Here is an 18,156-nt window from a genome sequence, read left to right as displayed (position 1 = left end):
TTCAATGAAATCAGTGCATCTCTTTCCCAGTTAACCTTGCCGCAGACTGTCTTATAAATATGTTAACAATGTTAGGCATATCGCTTTTAATGAGCTGGCCATTCATTTTATCAAGTGGACATTGTGCCTTTCCCTCATTTATTAACTATATTCCTTTGTGGTGACATTGAAAAGGCTCTACATCCTGGGGACACTTGCTCCGTTTGGGCATATAGATACATGGAATGACACAGCACACAAGTGAATGACTAAGTCCATAAACGAGTGAATGAAAGAGTGAGTAACTGTCTCCATTTCATGGATGAGGCACCTTCTGAGAGGCACCGTGAGGTCAGTCGACTGGCAGAAAGCCACACACTGATGTCGTAGCAGTGCCCAATTGGATGCCAAGATTGTTTTCTTTGCTGTCTCTATTTAGCTATCAACTTTGTTAAAAATCCCCAGAAAATATCGATAGGAAAAAGTAAACATGGAAAAATTGGCCACACACAAACTACATGGCTCTTCAAAACGAATTTAATGTGCAAAGAATAACATGAGTAAAAAATGAGGAAGGTTGGATTTTCACTTGATGGGGAAAAAAACGCTTTCCCCTCTTATTCATTTTGAGTCATCCTTTCTGCTAAATGGATTCAGCGACACTTTTTGGTAATGCCCTTTGTATTTTTTGCATAAGACACTTTGGATATATGCCCATTGTGTTCTTTTTTAAAACAGACTCCTTTAGTGGAAAATACACACACACACACACAAATGTTCACAGTTGCCTATTATATTATGACAAGTAGGAAGAGGACACTAGCAAGGTTCTACATAATGAGAGATCATCCATTGTTACACTTTATTTGTCTCCACATTTGGACAGATCGGGAATAAATTTGATTAAATTTCCATTGAGAACCGTCCCCGCCCCGCCCCCAGGAACATGTACCAACAGAATTTCAATGAGCACAAAATTAAAACATTCTGCATGTTATAAGAAAATCTGATTTAAAGGATCCTAACAACAAAAAGAAAAGGGAAAAAAGCTATTAAAGTAAACCTCCCGAAGGGAGTCAACTGCTTTTCAGTGCATCCCGCGCTGATGCCGACTCTCCATCCGCGCTGCTCGATATTCATGAACCGCTGTGTCTTCCAGCACTGCTTTCCCTCTCGCTCTGCTTTTCTGGCGCGGCTCTCCCTCCCCCTCCCCCCCCCCCTTTCCTCTGGCTTCTGCTCTTTCTTACTCCTTCTCTCAGCTGCTTAACTACAGCTCCCACTGGAACTTGCACAATCAAAAACAGCTCTCCTCTCCGGCAGCCTCCACAAGCGCATCACCTGGAGCAGAGCGACTCTCCCAGTGCACACGCCGCAGAGCAGCCAGGTAGCTGGGGGCGCGCAGGGGGTGCCCTTCTCCTGCGGGGCAGCAGCCAGAGCCTCTCCTCGGAATCCGGGGCATCCTGGGGTCCTGTTGCGGTGATGCCTGCCTTTCGGAGCAGTGATGGAAAGAGAAGAGCCGCTGTCGGTGGAAACTGAGAGCCGAGAGAGGTTGCGGCAGCAGCCGGTGCTGCAGAATGTGTGAGTGAAAACCTAAGCCGCGCTGCATTCTCCATCCCGCTCGGTCTTCGTCAGCTAGTCCAGGAGGCAAGTCGGGAACCAGATGCATTGACCAGGTGGGGGCCACCCTGGATCTGTTAACCGTGAACTCCCCACTGTGGAAAATGGTAAACAAAGACATGAATGGATTCCCAGTCAAGAAATGCTCAGCCTTCCAATTTTTTAAGAAACGGGTAAGGACAGGTTTTGTTTGCTTCTTTTGTTTTCTGCTCTTGTCTGAAATGCCTTTGATTGCTTGCCGGAGGTAAGCCCGAGTTTCGGTGGCAAAGCCCCGAATGGAAGTCGTGTGTGTCTGGTCGCAGTGGTCCAGCTGGGAAATAGACCTGTCTTGATGCAGATTTGAGGGTGAGGGCACCTAGGCAGAGTTGCTTTGGGAGGAGGGGGTTGGGCTGAGATGTCCTAAGGATGGTTTAGAGCTGGGAATGGGAATTTCCCAACCAAAGCCACAAGATTACAAACAGTTTCAAAGAGAATTAGCCTGGGTACAGTTACTGGCTAGTTAATTTGGTTGGGGACTAATTCCGTGGTGCGCTCTTGCTCTCTCTTATCTTTGAAGGCTTCAACTTTTCCCACACCTTTCATTCACTCAGTCTCAAGTACAGCTTTATCATCTTCCTGCCTCAGAAGCAGCAGCTTCCAGCTTCCCAGATTCATCTGGCCAATAACTTGCTGAGTCTCTATCTATGGTAAAAATAGCAAAGGACTAAAATGACCTTTCAGAGAACTGATGGAGTCCAGCATTTTAAATCCTCTATTTCAGGTTGCCTCAATTTTACTTGGTACAACCGCCTTTCATGGGCAGTGTAAATTCAAGTGATAATATGGGGTTATGCTGCTGTATAATTTTATTTCTTAAATTCTTGTTCTTCTGTTCAGGACATTAATGGTACATTGCTTGTAAATGAGCAAAGAAAAGGGAGCGGGTTTTCCTTGTATTTCACAGTAAACTCAGTTCACTGTAATGGTCCCACTGGTGGTCTGCGTAAATCTGCAAATTTATACATAAGTGAGAGGTAAGAAATGAATGATTTTTAAGCAACTGATGACTGACATTCTTGTGGAGCGTTTCTTAAGCAACAGCAGCTTCCTCCAGCCCCCAGCTGCCCTGGTCTATTTGATACCCCAGGGCAATTCCATCAAAATGATTCTCTTCATTCATTCTCGGTTCCTTCATTCAGGTCTTTCCTGTGCTGCTCCGGAAACACAGCCCTTCACTTAAACCACCAACAGAACACTGTGAACTACACACTGGGCTGGACTACGTCCTGCACCCAGTGGGCAAGCTGGGAAGGCAGGGCTGGGAACAGCATGTCAGTCCAGGTCAGAGGGCTAACACAGTTTCCCATACACCTGTGACTGAATTCCCATCAGTCGAGCAAGACCTTCCCTAAACTCCATGGGTCAAAACATATTCATTAAAACCAAAGCAAAACCCACGTTGTCCTGGCTTCTGCACCGGAGGCCTCAGCACTTGGCAAGGAGGTCTCCCGCTGGAGGAGACTCAAGTTGAATTGGAGCAAGGCAGTGCCACTTCTCAGAGTCCACCATGTTTTTTCATTTTTCCTGTAGCCAAGATATTTCTTTCCAAGGAAAAAGCACTTTGTAAAAAAAACAATTTCCAACACAGTAAACAAATGTTTTGATAATAAATAAAAAATGCCATAGCTGATAACTCAGTAAACTCTTTACTCTCATTTAATTAATTAATTAAATGTTACTGAGGGGACAGTGACGGTGATTTTTTTCGGTTGGTTGGTTTTTGATTTGTATTTATTAATACTTCTCAATCAGATATATTGAATCAACTGAGTAACTGTCAAGTAGATTTTAAGTTTTCTTTTATTTTCTTTGCTATCAAAATGTGCTATAATAACTGTTAATTTACTATCTAGTTTCTTTTTTTGTTTAAAAGCAGAATTTAACAGTAGCCTTCAGTTGCTGCCTCTGTAGACCTTGCATTTTGCAAAGAACTAGCCAGGGTACTGATGTCTAACCTGAGTGCTTGCAGAGAGAAAGAACGTGAAACCAAGATATGTAGGAGACCTAAGAAACATGGGTTCTATCCCTCAGTCAGGAAGATCTCCTGGAGGAGATCCTGGCAACCCACTCCAGTATTCTTGCCTGGAGAATCCCATGGACAGAGGAGCCTGGTGGGCTACAGTCCATGGGGTCCCAAAGAGTCAGACACGACTGAAGCGATTTAGCATGCACACACGCATCCAGCCCCGCAGCTTCATCTGCCTTTGAATCTGGGTCTATCATTTTCTGGAGATAGTATCAGAAACCTCCCCTCTTGTTGTCCTTACTCTTCAAGGACAAAACAGCAGAATATGCCTTTGTGTCAAATCATGGAGGGCCCTAAGGGATAAAGTCTGATTCTTGTCCATACATAATCTTTTCTGAAAGTTCATTTCAGTTTGTACCATGACTTTGCTATAGGTTTTGCTTTTTTATTCCTTTCTTTGTTTGGGGTCTTTACACAGCTGATATTTAAGTAAATGTGTAAAACATTAAGATAATACCCAGGTAAATTCCTCTGCCTTTCTTATCCAGAGGTAAATGTTGACATCTATCTTTCCCAGTTCTTCTCTATGCATCTGTATGCACATTTATATACTAGAATGCCTTTGTTCTCAGCTAAGAATAATCCATTTTTCTTATATTCTATTGTTGAAGTTCCACAGATTTTTGCATATTTTATTTTTAACCTACTTAGACAGTCTTACAAAATGAACCTTTGTCCAATGCCCACATTAAACCATGAATAGATCTTGGAAAAAAACCCATAGATTTTTTAGGGCTTACTAAAAACATGGAGGTTTGGACCCAAATTTTGAGGGCAGAAAGCTTAACTAGTGCTTCTTATGCCTCTGAGATATTTCACAAGAAGCCTAAGAAGGTCCCCAAAAGGGAAGGCAGAATGATCCACCCTGTGATTCATTTAGAAGAGTAAGTGTAGCACCATTTATTGAGAGCTTGCTATGTTCTAGAAGTTATGGGTCAAGTGCTTTATAGGTATTAGCTCATGAAATCCTCAGAGTCATCCTGTGAAATAAGAAAACATTAAATGTGCAAAGCACAGCTTAAGAGAGATTAAGCAACCAGCCCAATATCACTTAACTAAAAAGTAGCAGAGCCAAAATTTAAATTTTCCTTGACCCAAAGCCCATGTTCTTAATCCAGACTTTCTATTTTTGAATCACACTCCCACCCCCTTTTTTCTTCCATAACAGAATCTTTTTTCTCCCCAAGTAAAATCTTTATGCCATTATGCAATTTATAAAACCTACAAGGGGACTAGTCCTCAGCTGACTCTCTCGAAGCTTCTTTCCAACCCTCAGTCATGACTGAGGCAGCTCTGGGGAACCCAGCCTCAAGGAACACAATCTAAAGAAAGGCAGTCCTGGTGCTAGTTCCCCCAAATCCTTTGGATTTATGCTTGCCACCGCCATGTCTTAAAAGCTCAACTAAATCAGCTTAATTTCATTTAGTTGAGAATAGCTAAGCTAAACTCAGTAAGAATTCTACTTCCATTCTGTATGTGTTAATGATAAGTTAACATTAGATGCCTGCGGATTATTCTTTATTCTTACAATCTCTGAAAAATTCCTTTAAGATAAATGGGAAAATGTCCTTATCAGTTTTATTGTCAAAATCTAAGAGCTTTAAAAGGTATAGGGTTTGCTAAAGATAATCCATTTTCATGGATTTAAAGATTTGTTCATGGTTCAGATTCTTGCATGGACTGTAGCCTGCCAGGCTCCTGTCTATAGAATTCTTCAGGTAAGAATATTGGAGTGGGTAGCCATTCCCTTCTTTAGGGGATCTTCCCAACCCAGAGATTGAACCTGGGTCTCCTGCATTGCAGGCAGATACTTCACCATCTGCACCACCAGGAAAGCCTGCGTTATGACTCAGAAAACACCAAAAATGAGATTATGTTCAACTTGATAACCCATTTTGGAAATTCCTTAGGTATGTAAATCAGTTCATTTCAGTCGCTCAGTCATGTCTGACTTCGACCCCACAGACTTCAGCAAGCCAGGATTCCTTATCCTTCACCAACTCCCAGAACTTGCTCAAACTCATGTCCATCAAGTCAGTAATGCCATCCAACCATCTCATCCTCTGTCATCCCCTTCTCCTCCTGCCTTCAATCCTTCCCAGCATCAAGGTATTTTTAAGACTTCTAAAGACAGAATCACATTATCTTTCATAACATTTCAGAGGATAACTAGGCAGGATGGAATTTTGGATTTGGAATATGCACCTTAGAAACTCTTACATTAACCTACCTATTTTAAAGATGTAGAAACAGTGCTTGGCAGGTGAATCACTTACTCAACTAAAATGGGGCTAAGCCAGTCCTCACAGGTAGGATTTTCACTGCCAGATCAAGTGTCTTTATTATTATTATTATTATTATTATTATGCTCTCAAACTGGTTCAGTTCTTCAGGCCTCATTCATTCATTCTTTAAGAAATACAGTAGGGACAAAACCCAGTTCATCTTCCTAGTAATAACTGCCTTGTGACCACCAATTTTGACAAGACACTTCTTGTTGAACTTGTTTTGACTCAGTATATCATGATTTTGTGCATTTGAACAATCAATCTTTTGCACTGTTCTTTACTAATGACAATGTTTTATAATGACTATCGCCTATGCTTACCCTGGTGGCTCAGCGGTAAAGAATTCAAGTTCAATGCCGAAGATGCAGGAGATCAGAATTTGATCCCTGGGTCAGGAAGATCCTCTGGAGTAGGAAATGGTAACCCACTTGAGTATTGTTTGAAAAATCTCATGGAAAGAGGAGCCTGGTGGGTTACAGTTCATGGGGTCACAGAGTCAGACACGACTGAGAGACTGACCACCACCATACTTACACAGCCCTAATATTTTTGATCACTGCTCTAAGAGGCTGAAGTATGTTATGCATTTAATTTCTCAAACATGAAAAGTCTATGGGAGATACTATTGTTATCCTAATATGGTAGATGAAGAAGTGTCGTGGGCTGAGGTAGAGGGAGTAATCCTGCATCATCCAGCTAGTTTGTGGGAGGGTCAGGAAGTGGATCAAAGCATATGGCTGCAAAGTCTCTATCCTTCACCACTGCACATCCTATCTGTGATGCTAAACAATCCAGTGTGGTCAAAAAGAAACTTGAAGAGGTCTGATGGCCCTAGCTGCCTCCTTTCTCTAAAACTGATGGGGAATAAAGCAAAGGGTTTCAGGCTAGTTATGATGTTTCTTCTAGCGGAGCAGAGAAATGAGATCAACCTCCTCTGAAGTGGTTATTCTACACCACCGTTTCTAAAACTTCATCCCTTTATATTTTACTTCCCTTGACTGTTCTATTTGTTGCTGTTCAGTTGCTAGGTCGTGTCTGACTCTTTTTGACTCCATGGACTGCAGCACACCAGGCTTCTGTGTCCTTCAACTCCTGAAAGCAGCTGAACTGGAATGATAATAAAAGTCCTTTTCTTATGGGAAGCTCTTTACGTCTTCTCAGGGGGCTAGCATTTACTGAATGTTTCCTAAGGGTCCAGCCTCGCTAGTGTAACACTTTACTGGTATAATCGTCACAATCACTCCATTATGCCCATTTCACAGCCAAAGAAGCTGAGTCAGAAGAGTAAGCAGTCCAAAGTCATGGTGCTGGAAGGAGGTATAGCCACAATCCAAATTCAGGCAGTCAGCTTTAGCACCACCAGTATTCCCATTCGAGCCACTGCAGTAAATGACAGTGAGGCAATCACCTCCGTAGGGATGTAAATTCCATCCAGAGAGCACCATGTGGGGTGGAGGGAAGTGGGGAGATCACGGTGGTCACAGCTGTGGTGAATGACGTCTCCCACTGGACTCCTGGAATGACTTCCCATTGGAAGACAGCAGGAATCAGAAGTCTGTCTTGGATTTATCCAAAATGTATTTAATCATACTTCCTGAAGCCCTGGTGGCTCAGAGGGTAAAGCGTCTGTCTGCAATGCGGGAGACCTGGGTTTGATCCCTGGGTCGGGAAGATCCCCTGGAGAAGGAAAAGGCAACCCACTCCGGTTACTCTTGCCTGGAAAATCCCATGAATGGAGAAGCCTGGTAGGCTACAGTCCATAGGGTCGCAAAGAGTCGGACATGACTGAGTGACTTCCCTTTCGCTTTCCTGAAGCCACAGTGGAGATGTCAGTGGCTTCTGCTGTACTATCTTCAGAAGTAGCTAAAGTCTGAGCCATTTGAGTCACACTAGTGTGCACTCGAGGGCATAGAATGCAACCGCAGTCACCCTGCGCTGTAACCGCAGGACCCACCTGGAGCTCCCATAGGGCAGGAAGGTCCTTAAGGATAGAGAACCAGTTACCTTGTTCTCTATATCCCCTCCTGTGTGTGCGTGTTAGCTGCTCAGTCATGTCTGACTCCTCATGACCCAATGGACTATAGCCTGCCAGGCTCCTCTGTCCATGGACTTCTCCAGGCAAGAATAATGGAGTGGGTAGCCATTCCCTTCTACAGGGGATCTTCCCAACCCAGGAATCAAACCTGGGTCTCCTGTACTGCAGGCAGATTCTTTGCCATCTGAGCCAGTTCTATATTCCTTACTAGTCAAACCATATTTGTTAAGTGAACATATGAATCAAATAAATCAATGAATCCTTGTATTAAGTGATCCCTAAGTGGTTGCCTTGTCCTCCTGTTTCTGTCTTGAGATAGATGAATGGCTTAGGAAGGTAATGCATTTTAGTTCTGTGGTTATATGTAGATAATATAAGTGAGGACTTTGAAAAATAACTTAAATCCAACTTGAAGACAAGTTGTCACTACACTTAGCAGCTGGCAGGGAACCTTGAACTCAGCTCATTTAATGATCAGTGCCCACACCACAACTTCTTTTCTGTAATGATTTTCTTGTCAGGACAAACAAGACAGACACAGTCATGATCCATGATCCACTACTCTCTTTTGATTTTATATTAATATAGATCACTGAGTTCAACACTGTATGTTGTGCACTGTATATTCTCTTACCTAGAATCCTTAAAGCACCTTCCCAATTATTATGGTTTTTCCTCATTTTTCAATGTGATCTTCGGAGCCCCTTAGTGTGAAGAGAACTTTGAAGAGGTTTTTTTCTGCTTTGCACAGTGAGTCTTAGGGGGGATGGACTGGAGCAGGGACTGGTTAGGTTAGGTTGTGCTGGGGGATGATTCTTCAGTAGCATAGTACACAGGTAAGGAGTAGCAGATATTTGTCACTTTGGCAGTTCTCAAGAAAGCCCAGGATAGTTAGGCTCTCATTCTGCCACAATGCTTCGAAAATATTGTGAAAGGAAAGTGAGTTCCTTAAAAGTTCCACTTTTTGGAGAACAAGTACACATAAACTGTTGTAAGAGACATTCTGAACGCACCCATATCTTATGATCTATAAATGCTTAACAAGATAAAGTAAATCTAAAACAGAGCATGGCGAGTCATGGAAACACATGCCCTCATTTGGAGATTTCTGATTATAGAAGTGTAAGGGAAAGAACTGATAGGAACTGAATGGATAGAAAAGCTTAATCAGTAATTTAAGTGAAGCTAAAGATAGTTTTTTGTTAAAGGAAATATCATGATGTTATCTTTTTTAAAGTGTGATATATTTTTATGCACACTAGTTAATCCAAACAATTAAGCAATACTTTTTTTCCACCCCCCCAGCCATGCCTCGAAGCTTGTGAGATCTTAGTTACCTGACCAGGGATTGAACCCCAGGCCACAGCAGTGAAAATGCTGAGTCTTAACCGTTGGACCACCAGGGAATTCCTGAAGTCAATGTTGTTAACACTGGCAGATAAGGAGAAGCCTCCTGACTTACATGGGATGCTGTTTCCTACATGCTAACTAGAACCTTGGTTCCTAGCTTGGAGCATAGAATCTCCACCAATGATGGGGTAAGGATGTTTATCCCTTGCATGGAGTTGAAGAAGGCTAAGTTCACAGGGCATACAGTTTCTCAAAGGGCTTTAACTGGAGCAGTGGCCACTACTTCTCTGGAGAGTCCCATTCTTCAGAAGTCCAATCCTTCCTAGCAGAAAAGCAGGCTGCCCAGGTCCTTAGATTCAATGCATCTGCCAGAGCTGGGAACAAGAGAGTTATCTGCCAGCCACCTCCCTAGATCCTTGGTCAAGGGCAGGTGGCCCCAGCCATTGGCCAGCTTCCTCTGGCAGCCTACACAGTGAGCTAGCAAATTTTGAAAGCTTCTGTGTAGGAGGAGGAGAAGGAAGCACGAGGAGGGCGATGGAGAGAGCAGCCAGCCAGGCGGGTTAGGTGTTGCCTTGGCTTCCTTCTGCAGCGGCTCCGGCATTTGAGGACAGGATTACTATTAGTGTTTGTTTTCTCTCACACCTATTTCTTTGCAGCATTCTGAAATGATTTCATAAGTATTTACAACAAAGAGAAATGAAAATCAAGGCTGTAACTAGGACGGCAGGAGAATCTTCCCCTTGGTGATGCAAGATGCCAAAATATTACTCTAATTGCTTTCCAGAGCCTGCTGTGACATTTTTCTGGGAAGAGTCCGCTGAGCTATTTTTATAGCATGGGGGTCACCTTGGTCTCTTTTGTCCTCCTAAGTCAGGGCAGTCACCCAAAATGCCTTTGTTTGGGGGATGACTAGTCATAAGTTTCTTTCCTTTTTCTCTTCCTCTAGCCCTCCTCTTCTTTTCTCTTTTTCCTTTTCTCCCTCCACCCCTCTCCATCTCTCTCCTGTCTCTGAAAGATAGGATCACATCAAGGCCAAAGAGAGGAAAGCTTGACAGAAAATACCCTTAGACTCGTGTTCCACAGGAAACAGGGAACCTGTGTTCTTCTCACGCAGTGGCTTCAGGAATATCTTGCCACCTCCGGGCCTGGTAGAGTGAAATCAGCCAGTATCAAAGATCCTGACAGCTCCAAGATATTAGTTTATAGAAACGGCAAGGTAAAAGGGGCCCCCAAATAGTTAAAACATTTTAAGACCCAAATTTTTGTGGAACCAAAAATCAAATCGTTTGATACGTAAAAATATGTATTTTCAACGTTTCCTAGTTACAAATATCTTTTCTATAGATTGCTCTTTCTGAAAATTGAATATCCTTTGAAACCTAAATCTTTCTAGACCAGTACTAATTTGGGTTATTTGTTGGGGGGGTGGGGAGGGAAGTGTAAGAAAGAAAACTGAGTATGTAGCTTCTGGAGTATTTAAAAAGATTCAAGTAAAGCTAAGTAACAAACCAGTGGAGAGATAGTATGAAAGTAAAGACATTAAAAATGAGCTCTCTTTATAGTCTCTTATAGCTTCTCTGAAACCTAGAATATAAACTCCCTGAGCCCAGAGATTTTTTCTGTTTTATTCAGAGCTTTGCCTGAATGTCTGGTACATAATAGTATAATATGTAGTAAGCACATGTCAGTAGTGTGTGTTTAATGGATCAATAAAAACAAAAGGGCTGGGGGAGGGCAGATGAAATGTAATTATAATAACAATACTCCGTTAAACAGAGAGGGCACTGATAATGAGAAAGAATTTAAAGAAAATCTTAGTGTCCATTTTTCACTGCTTTAAATAGTGCTGACATGGCAACCCATAAAAGTGAAGAAGAACTAGAACCCAAGGCATTCATGAATTAAAATACTCTAACACAGGTAGTGAAACAATGTTGTTGTTTGGTCAGGCTTGGTAGAAACTAGATTTGAGCACAGAACCTGAAACTGGATTCTATTTTGATGATTGGGTTAGTATTTTTATGCTGTTAGATGTAAATGACTTTTTAAAATATCCTTGTAATAACAAGAAAGGCTGAATGAATATACTGAAAGTGAAAGTGAAGTTGCTCAGTCGTGTCTGACTCTTTGCGACCCCATGGACTGTAGCCTACCAGGTTCCACCATCCATGGGACTTTCCAGGCAAGAATACTGGAGTGGGTTGCCATTTCCTTCTCCAGGAGATCTTCCCAACCCAGGGATTGAACCCGGGTCTCCCGCATTGTAGGCAGATGCTTTACCGTCTGAGCCACCAGGGAAGTATTAGTGTTTTACTGAAGAATATGTTTAACAGAATTGTAAGGCTTAAGGAGTTAAGAGATATCAAAGATATTAGTCAGTTCATTTAGTCGCTCAGTCGTGTCTGACTCTGCAACCCCATGGACCCCCACATACCAGGCTTCCCTGTCCATTACCAATTACCAGAGCTTGCTCAAACTCATGTTCATCAAGTCGGTGATGCCACCCAACTCTGTCGTCCCCTTCTTCTCCTGCCTTCAATTTTTCCCAGCATCAGGGTCTTTTCCAGTGAGTCAGTTCTTCACATCAGGAGGCCAAAGAATTGAAGTTTCAGCTTCAGCATCAGTCCTTCCAGTGAATATTCAGGACTGCTTTCCTTTAGGATTGACTGGTTGGATCTCCTTGCAGTCCAAGGGACTCTCAAGAGTCTTTTCAACACCACAATTCAAAAGCATCAATTCTTCGGTACTCAGCTTTCTTTATAGTCCAACTCTCACCACCATACACGACTACTGGAAAAACCATAGCTTTGACTAGACGGACCTTTGTTGGCAAAGTAATGTCTCTGCTTTTTAATATGCTGTCTAGGTTGGTCATAGCTGTTTTTCCAAGGAGCAAGTGTCTTTTAATCTCATGGCTGCAGTCACCATCTGCAGTGAATTTGGAGCCCAAGAAAATAAAGTTTGTCACTGTTTCCATTGTTTCCCCAACTATTTGCCATGAAGTCATGGGACTGGATGCCATGATCTTAGTTTGCCATGATTAAAGACATCTATGGCACTTAATTCATGGAGGTAGATTATAGAATTTCTAATTCATCTCTGGGTGAGAAATAAAAAAAGCTTCTAGAAACTACCTTTGATTTTCATTGAAATAGAATTTATATCCATTTCTTAGTGCTACCATAACAAACTACCACAAACTGAGTGGCTTAAGCAATCAATTTGTATTGCCTCACAGTTCCGGAAGCTAAAAATTTCAGAGGAAGGGGTCAGCAAAGTTGGTTCCTCCTGAGGGCTGCAAGGAAAGGGTCTGTTCCAGGCCTCTCTTCTGTGCTTGTGGATAACCATCTTCTCCCTATATCTTTCCTCTGTATTTACCTGTCCAAATTTTCCCTTCTTGGAAGGACATTGTGTGTGTGCTCAGTCACTCAGTTATGTCTGACTCTTTGCACCTCATGGACTGTAGCCTGCCAGGCTCCTCTGTCCATGAAATTTTCAAGGTAGGAACACTGGAGCGAGTTGCCATTTCCTTCCCCAGGGGATGCATCTCCTGCGTTGGCAAGTAGACTCTTTGCCCTATCGCCACCTGGGAAGCCCTTTATAAGGACATTAGTAAGTTGGATTAGGGCCCACCTTATTTTAACTTGGTTACCTTTGTAAAGACTCTATCTCCAAATAAGTTCACATTCTGAAGTTCTAAGGTTAGAATTTCAATATAATAATTTGGGAGCTGGACATAGTTCAACCCATGACCAAAGTTTTTCTTTATCATTGAAGTTTCAGTTATATGTGAAATGGAGAACATCCCAACAGGATGGGCTCTAAGGTATAATTTTTTTTTACTTTGTCAAAATCATTTGTAAATTCTAGGAAACAAAATATTGCAGGAAATCTATCACACTGGAGAGTATCAGGTTATATACAGGGGTCTGGTACATGAGAATATGTTTTTTAAAATATAGGGATGTGTTAGAAGTAAGTAGTAATTTAGAGAAAAAAAAAGCTGCTAAATGTTATTTATGTAATAAAGCTTTAGGAGCTTGATGGCTGATAAGATGTTTAATACAGCATCAAAGAGCTTACAACTAAACAATAATGATCTCTAAATGAATTTCTCTGAACAATATCAATATAATTGCTTTCTCTTCCAACCACTTAACCTAAAAGATTAAATGTTACATAGTAAGAACCAGGACTTAGCACTTCCTATATACAGGGCCTTGCTTATCAGCTTTGACAAAGCAGTCATATCTGATTTATTTGTCTATTAGTCAGTTTCTACATAAAAGGGCCCACACCTTCTCACCTTGCCACTAATAAGATGCGGAAGCCATTGCTAATAATTAGTCTTCTAGGACAAAGGAAACACATTAAATCAGTCATTTGAGAGTAACCCTTGGACCTAATCGCAATTAGATGGAATTTTTTAATCTGATATCTTGACAGCTCTTGCGTTATGTATTTTATTCTTTTCCAAAAATCAGAACAATGAAAATTTCTAGCATTGTCTTTCTTTCTAAAGTCATTATCTTTCAAATAACAGATTCAGAATTAGTGTTGAAACTACCCCCATTTTGTTTTTTGTATTATCATCGTCAACAGCCAACATGAATTGAGCACCTCTATATGTGTTAGGCATTATGGTAGGAATGCAGATATAAAAATTATATCTTCCTTTAACAAGTACCTACTATATAGCACAGGGGACTAAACTCAATTATCTTGTAATAATCTATAGGGAAAAGAATCTAAAAAATTATATATAACTGAATCACTTTACTGTACACTTAAAACTAACACAATATTGTAAACCAACTATACTTCAATTAAAAATAAGAAAAAATGAAATTTTATTTACCTTCAGTCTCCCCATCTTACCCTATCCCCAGGAACTTGGATCACGTCTCTCTGGTATACACTCTTTACAATGCCTTGTACTTTTTATTATGGCACTTGTAAATTTGTAATCACATACTGGTATAGCTATTTAATTAACATCCTTAACATTAATTAATATCCTCCTGGACTATGGCTCAAAGGGTAAAAGCATCTGCTTGCAATGCAGGAGTTCCAGGTTCAATCCCTAGGTTGGGAAGATCCCCTGGCAAAGGAAATGGCAACCCACTCCAGTACTCTTGCCTGGAAAATTCCATAGATGGAGGAACCTTGACTGAGCGACTTTACTTTCACTTTCACTTTCCTGAATTATGATCTCTATGAGGACAAGGACCTTCTCTCTCTTTTGCTTCCAATTATACCCTCAGGGCTTGGCACTGGGAGGGTTATCAATAAATCCTTGGGACTGGGAGGGTTATCAATAAATCCAATTTATTTATTCAAAAATAAGTTGAAACAAAAAGATAGGATATTATGAAATTCTGATAATGGAAGAGAGGAGTTAATCTTAAAACCCTTATTGAAATGAAAAGTCCCTTATATTTAATTCTGCTTTGTTTTAAATGGAGGCATATGTGAACACTCCATGTCTGAGACATATTTGTATTCTAAATGACATTTCTTTGGAAGCTAGTTTTTTGTGTTTTTTTTTTTTTCCTATCATTTACTGTTCCCTGTGAAGAGATCCACATAATAAATTGCCCTTATAATTTAGCAGTAGGCGAAAGATTCTTCTTTTCTGAAACAAATCACAGTCAGCATGATATAATCAATCCCACAGGTTTGCCTCAGTTGCCAGGAAACTCAAAGTTAAATTTAAAGGTAAATCTCAGTGAAAAAATTAGACAAATCTTCAGAAATGACTTCTCAGTTGCTGAAGTTGGTTTTGAGCTTGTGTTTTTATTTTAATTTTGTTGTTTCTCACTGTAACTTGCCTCTAAATCAAGATAGATGGTATATATAGTATACAGAAAAAAACAAAAAGGACCTATCAAGGATGAGTTCCAACTATTAAAAAAGTGGATAATTATTACTCAGATGCATCACTATGATAATACACAGCATACACGGAAGAAAATGTAGTTCTAAACTATGAAGTGCTTCTCTGCTGAGCTTTTCTTCTTGACAATGCTGCTTGCTTCAGACCTAATGAAATTAACCACTGGGCCACAGAGCTAATGGGTTTATCATCTTGGCTGTCCTACATAAGCCACTAGGACTCAAAACTGTAGGAATGCTTATTCTCTGTCCCACCAAAACAGAGTATACATTTTTTCCCCCTAAAGTATACTGTATTTCTGTTGTCTATTGTTGCATAACAAAATAACCCCCCTCAAAAAAATACCCCAAATTGAATGCTGAAATCATCCCCCACCCCACCCCCCCATTTTTTCCTTCTCTTTTTTTGGCTTATGATCCTATGGATTAGGAATTCAGGTTGACTCATTAGAGTCATTCGTGGCTCCGTTCCATGATGTTGGCTGGGTCCTTTCCTGGGCTGCGTTCAGCTGGAGGCTAGGCTGGGCAGGAAGGTTCAAGAAAACTTCACTCTCATATCTAGTTCCTCGTTGCTCCTCTGTTGGCTTCTCTCTCTCTTCATGTAGCTTGACTTTCCACACAGCATCATGGGCTTAACATGGTCAAACTCCTTAAAGGGCCAATGGCTTCTGAGAGGATATATTCTAAGAGAAAAGTAGAATCTGCCAATCTCATAAGGCCCAGACGTGGAGGTTCTACAGTGTGACTTTGATTCATTAAGAAAGCCACAGGGCCAATTCAGATTGGAGACGTGAAAACATAAACTTCACCTCTCAGTGGAAAGAGTGGCAATTTACTTTTACTACTATTGAATAGTTTGATTTGTGCCATTGAGTCATAGTGTAATTTTTCCAAATTGTGTCCAATTGTATTGATTTTATCTCTAAACATTTTTTTTTAATTTATGCATTTGGCAGCATAAAGTCTTAGTTGCAGCATGTGGGATCTTTCATCTTCATTGCACATGCAGGATCTTTAGTTGCAGCATGCAGGATCTAGTTCCCTGTGACCAGGTATTGAACTCAGACCCCCTGCAATGGGAGCATGGAGTCTGAGCCACTAGACCACCAGGGAAGTCCCACTTCTAAACTTCTGAAATCAAAACATTCTGAGTTACACTAAAAAGTAGCTTAGTCTCTCAGTCATGTCTGATTCTGTGACCCCATGGACTATAGCCCACCAGGTTCCTCTGTCCATGGGGATTCCCCAGGCAAGAATCCTGGAGTGGGTTGCCATGCCATTCTCCAGGGGATCTTCCCAACCCAGGGATCAAACCCAGGTCTCCCACATTGCAGGTGGATTCTTTCCATATGAGCCACCAGGGAAGCCCAAAAAGTAGAAGAAAAACCCAAACTTTAATAGGACAAAACTATTAAGGCCTCCTCATAAGGATCAGACAAAACCAGTTAGATTCTTAGCTGCATTCTTACCAGCCTTGTAATATTGGCCAAACGATGGAAGTTCTAAGCCTATTGACTTATCCGTAAAATGGGTTTTAATGACAACTCTTACCTCTTAGAACTGTTGTGAGAATTAAATGATACAATGTGTGTAAAGCATTTGACCTCAATGCCTAGAATATACTAAGTGCTCAAAGCCTGTTAGATATTATCAAGACAGACCTCAAAATTATGACCTACCTTTCTAGCCTACCTTTCTACACTTTCTGTTATGGCGTAAGTTGTGATTTCACTTATAAGTCTACTTGTAAGCATGCTGCTCACAGACTACTTTGCTTTTGGATTTTATTGCTTAAAGGTCATTTCTCAAAAGACTTCTGCATGGTCAGTAGGCTCACGCTTTTACTGAGTTATTTAGGTGCTTCCAGAGGCTCAAGAACTAGTGAGCACAATTAATCTATCTTCTATGGATACTTCTCCCTAGAACAACGGCAGTGGTCCAGCTTCATTGCTGAAACGATATTTCATTTGCCCAAGATCTCATTAAATCAAATGACACCAAATTACTCTGCTTCCTTAGCTAAATGTGCACAAAGCACTGAGGAAAGAACAGGTGCCTAACCCCACAGGTCCAATGTGTAATCAGTTATTAATGCCATTCGATCTGAATGTAATGCCAGGTTTTCCTTTCTAACCTCTTGCATTGCCAAGTCAAGACTTGATATGAGTTTGAAATTCTAAATCAGAATGCACATTGAGATGACTCTTAAAATTCTTTTCCGACTCCCCTTCATGAAAATATTTCTCATTAAAGGCTCAGAAACTTGGATTGCAATAAATTTTCATCCCTCTGTTTGAATTCTAAGATCAAGCTCTTTGTTACTTCTCTTGTCATGTGGACATTTATCCATCATCTCAATTTCCTCTTTCTTGGCATGCTGCCCAGTGGACCACTCTTGCATGAAAAGCTCGTGGCCCAGGGCTGACCAGGCTGTCCTCCTACCTCTGGGCTATTTCTTAGTTCCATTTCAGGCTCCTCCTCTCCATTCTATGGGATTCTGGGGGAATATGAGAGTGGTTCAGGTTGCATGGTTGGCTAACTTGCCTGTCTCTCTCTCTCACCATCTCTTTCTCTTTTCTCTCTCCCTCTCATTCTCCATCTTTCTTGCTTTCCCATACACTCTCCTTTCTCTCCCCTTCCTCCCTCTCTTGCAACACACCAATTTATTCATTCCTGTGCTTTAAATTCAATCCATATGTCTTTCTTAAATTGATCAGTTCTCTAAATGCCTGATTCCTATTCCCAGTTGCCTACTTAATATTCTTGTTCAAATGTCTCACAGATAACTTGAATTAATCATGTCCAAAAATTGAACTCTTGATTTTTCTTCCCATCCCATTTTATTCCTTCTCCAATTTCCCCCAGCTCAGTAGCTGAAATTGCCAAAGACTAATTTGTTACAGCCAGAAACCTAAACATATTCCTCT

The 18,156-nt window shown here is 41.2% G+C and overlaps 1 protein-coding gene across 2 annotated transcripts in view; it reads left to right on the top strand.

The window, feature by feature from the left end:
- The first annotated feature begins 1,124 nt into the window (after window positions 1–1,124).
- SGK1 (serum/glucocorticoid regulated kinase 1) overlaps window positions 1,125–18,156 on the top strand; it is a 111,651-nt gene continuing 94,619 nt past the window's right edge. The window contains exon 1 of one of the 2 annotated variants that reach the window (XM_069599266.1): window positions 1,125–1,769. In XM_069599266.1, the coding sequence (XP_069455367.1) occupies window positions 1,701–1,769 (69 nt within the window). In that variant the 5' untranslated portion in view covers window positions 1,125–1,700. The remainder of the gene's footprint in view (window positions 1,770–18,156) is intronic. The other variant, XM_069599270.1, reaches the window with a different exon arrangement.

This window comes from Ovis canadensis, chromosome 8 (genome assembly GCF_042477335.2).
Source record: "Ovis canadensis isolate MfBH-ARS-UI-01 breed Bighorn chromosome 8, ARS-UI_OviCan_v2, whole genome shotgun sequence".
NCBI lineage: Eukaryota > Metazoa > Chordata > Mammalia > Artiodactyla > Bovidae > Ovis > Ovis canadensis.
Note: the sequence above shows the minus strand (reverse complement) of the source record. Positions and strands in the feature narration are given on the sequence as shown.